The 2972-nt window shown below is 37.2% G+C and overlaps 1 protein-coding gene across 1 annotated transcript in view; it reads left to right on the top strand.

Annotated features, from left to right (window-relative positions):
• Positions 1–2123: 2123 nt before the first annotated feature.
• The window catches only part of LOC128250422 (uncharacterized protein DDB_G0267764-like), a 12674-nt gene continuing 11825 nt past the window's right edge, over positions 2124–2972 (top strand). The window contains exon 1 of the mRNA XM_052975316.1: positions 2124–2330. Coding sequence (XP_052831276.1) covers positions 2124–2330 — 207 coding nt within the window. The remainder of the gene's footprint in view (positions 2331–2972) is intronic.

Here is a 2972-nt window from a genome sequence, read left to right as displayed (position 1 = left end):
CGCTAGAAATATTCCATTCAGGCACCGAATGAGATGGTGAGCCCACTTCCACGACCGAAAAGAAGAAGGTTCTAGCAGCACCATAAAGAATTTCCAAAACTAGGTAGAGGGCTATACATGGATGACGCACTTTTCGCCTTATTTAACCCTTCCAGAGTAGAGATAGAAAAATATAGGAAAACGTTATTCAAGTTCTTCAAAAACATAGGGCTTGCCATCTAAGTATGGAAGGAGTACAACACAGTCAAGTTTTTAGACGTTACACTAGACCTAAGTACTGGAATACATAAACCAAACAATAAAACCAATGAAAACCTTGAATACATTCACAAAAAGAATAATCACCCCAAGTGTGTAACCCAATCCATAGTCGCTAACATTTCAACCCTATCGAATCTATCAGCCAACGAGAAAATATTTAGGTTAAACGAGGATTACCAGAACTTAGCACTAGAGATGGCAGAGTATAAAGAAAATTTAATATTCAACGAGGGGAACTAAAACAAGTAAGATACATATAGTAATATAACCTATTCAGACCCTAATTATAACACACAAAATAACCATAATAACCCATTGAAAACCCTCATATGACGGTAAAGAAAAGAGTAAAAGCAAAGAAGAACGAGAACATAGATGACAAGTCTGGGAAAGAATGGTAAGGATTCGAACGAGAATGAACTCCACACGGAAGTAAGTAGCCGAAACAACAGTGGAGGCATTAATACGCTGTACATTAGAAATGATGAAGACCACCATAGACATACTCGCGCGCGCGCGCACCCAGAATGCAACTAAGAGATACAATGGTAAGTACCCGCACACCAGAGTAGACACCGCAGAAACATAAATTACACTGACAATAAAAACCGGAAAATACCTACAAATAACAAGACCAATAATAATTCTAGGATAACATTGTGGTACATTGCTGAATTGGCGAAACATAATTTCCATCATCCCTAGACTGTTCTATGCAGTGATAGACTATGCATTGATAGACTATGCAGTGGTAGACTATGCAGTGATAGACTATGCAGTGATAGACTTTTCTAAAACTAGCAGATTTTGCTAAAACTACCATAAAATATTTAATACACACAATGTACGACTTGCCTTCTCCAATAACAGCAGCCTAGCATAAATAATTGCAGAACATAATGAAAGTAAACAATACAACTTCCAAGGAGAACCTAGTAATCCGAATCTTAAACATTAGGAAGAAATAAGCAACAGCAGAAGGGACCTAGATGCTGAAACCATAGTAGCACGCACTAGAGGAATTGGGAACGGTAACAGAAGAACCAACAGTGAAAGGGAAATAAACCTAACGAATTCTCTAACAAGCATATAAAGAGGATGAACCGCTAGAAGGAGCAACGTCAAAGCTAATATTCATAGAAAATTCAGAAATAATATCGAAACGGGAGAGGAGACAGTAGGAGAGCCTTCTAGTGAAGCCAATAATACAATAAATAATAGAAATAAGCAGACAGGACATACAACTGTACTAGAGATAAAATATACCCGTTGCACTCAAGATGTCAAACTAAAAACCTGGTCTATTGATGCAAAGTTACGTAGGAGGGAAGAGAGTACGCTTATCTAGTGGCCAGCTCTCTCTCTCTCTCACTCTCTCTCTCTCTCTCTCTCACTCTCTCTCTCTCTCTCTCTCTCTCTCTCTCTCTCTCTCTCTCTCTCTCTCTCTCTCTCTCTCTCTCTCTCTCTCTCTCTCTCTTTCTTTATTATTTTATTTTAGCTAGAAAAAAATAAGCCATACAAACTTAAGCAAACTAGTTTGGTGAATTAGTGACGAAAACAATAGCTCTTCTATTGTTTGGGAACTAATTAGTACTGCTAAGCCTAATCGAGCAAAGGGAAATAGGTTTGACCAATGCATAGAACTTTACCAAATATTTACATCAAAATACACATGAATTAATGCAAGACAAGAACAAGCCATAGGATATTTACACAAACGGGGTAGGACAAATATAGGGATAATTATAGATAACCAAAGCCCCAGCAACAATTGAGCTTGATATAACAATTAGAATAACTTAACCTAGACATGAAAAATATTTACTAAATATGATTAATAGAAAAATAAAACAAAATACCCAATGTATAACACAAATCATGAGCAGCCCAACCGCAAAAATGAATGTAAACAAACATCGACTCTTCAATACAAGCATTACACACGAAATCAAAATCGTACACACGCGGCCATTAAACTGAACAAAGAACCTTACAAAAACACTAATCAAGACGTTGACCTATTTTTAAACCGAGCCCAAACTTCGGACAGTAACTGCTGTGAATCGGAGGTCAGTAGCGAATGCCTATAAAGGACAACCCTCCCACCTCCCACAGAACACTAACTAACAAGAATTTACTTCAATCGGTTCACTTCAAAGATGATCAAATTGATGGACCCTGATGAAGCTGCACCGACAATAATGCAAAGTTGAATTTGCAACAGTGAGTTGACGCTGCAGCGAAAACATATATAGGTCATTACAATATGCTGTATATAACTATAAAACAAATTTTGTAGATATACAATTCCTCATACACTTTATTATTAATAATAACCATACACTCCAGACAAAATTTACCGTCCAGCGAAGAGTACGGGCAACTACCCAACGAAAGAATTCACGGAGTGACTAACAACAAATTATAGCTGCAGACGTTAAATAATGATCGTTGTGGTTAGCCGTTGACTGGAACTTAACTGAGACCTAATACGGTATCCAAGCGGATAATATATCCCTCCAAACTCACTTTATATATATTTTTTTAGTGCTGTTGACACCACCGGATTGAATGGTACTGCCCAGGTCTCGAAACCATAATGATATCCGTGGGGCAGCTGATGATGGAGGTATGTTGAATTGTTGGTATGTCTGTTTTTGTATATGTGGAATAGTATCCTTTTGATATATATATATATATATATATATATA

Source organism: Octopus bimaculoides, chromosome 21 (genome assembly GCF_001194135.2).
Source record: "Octopus bimaculoides isolate UCB-OBI-ISO-001 chromosome 21, ASM119413v2, whole genome shotgun sequence".
NCBI classification, from domain to species: Eukaryota; Metazoa; Mollusca; class Cephalopoda; order Octopoda; family Octopodidae; genus Octopus; species Octopus bimaculoides.
This window is presented reverse-complemented; position numbering and strand designations above follow the sequence as displayed.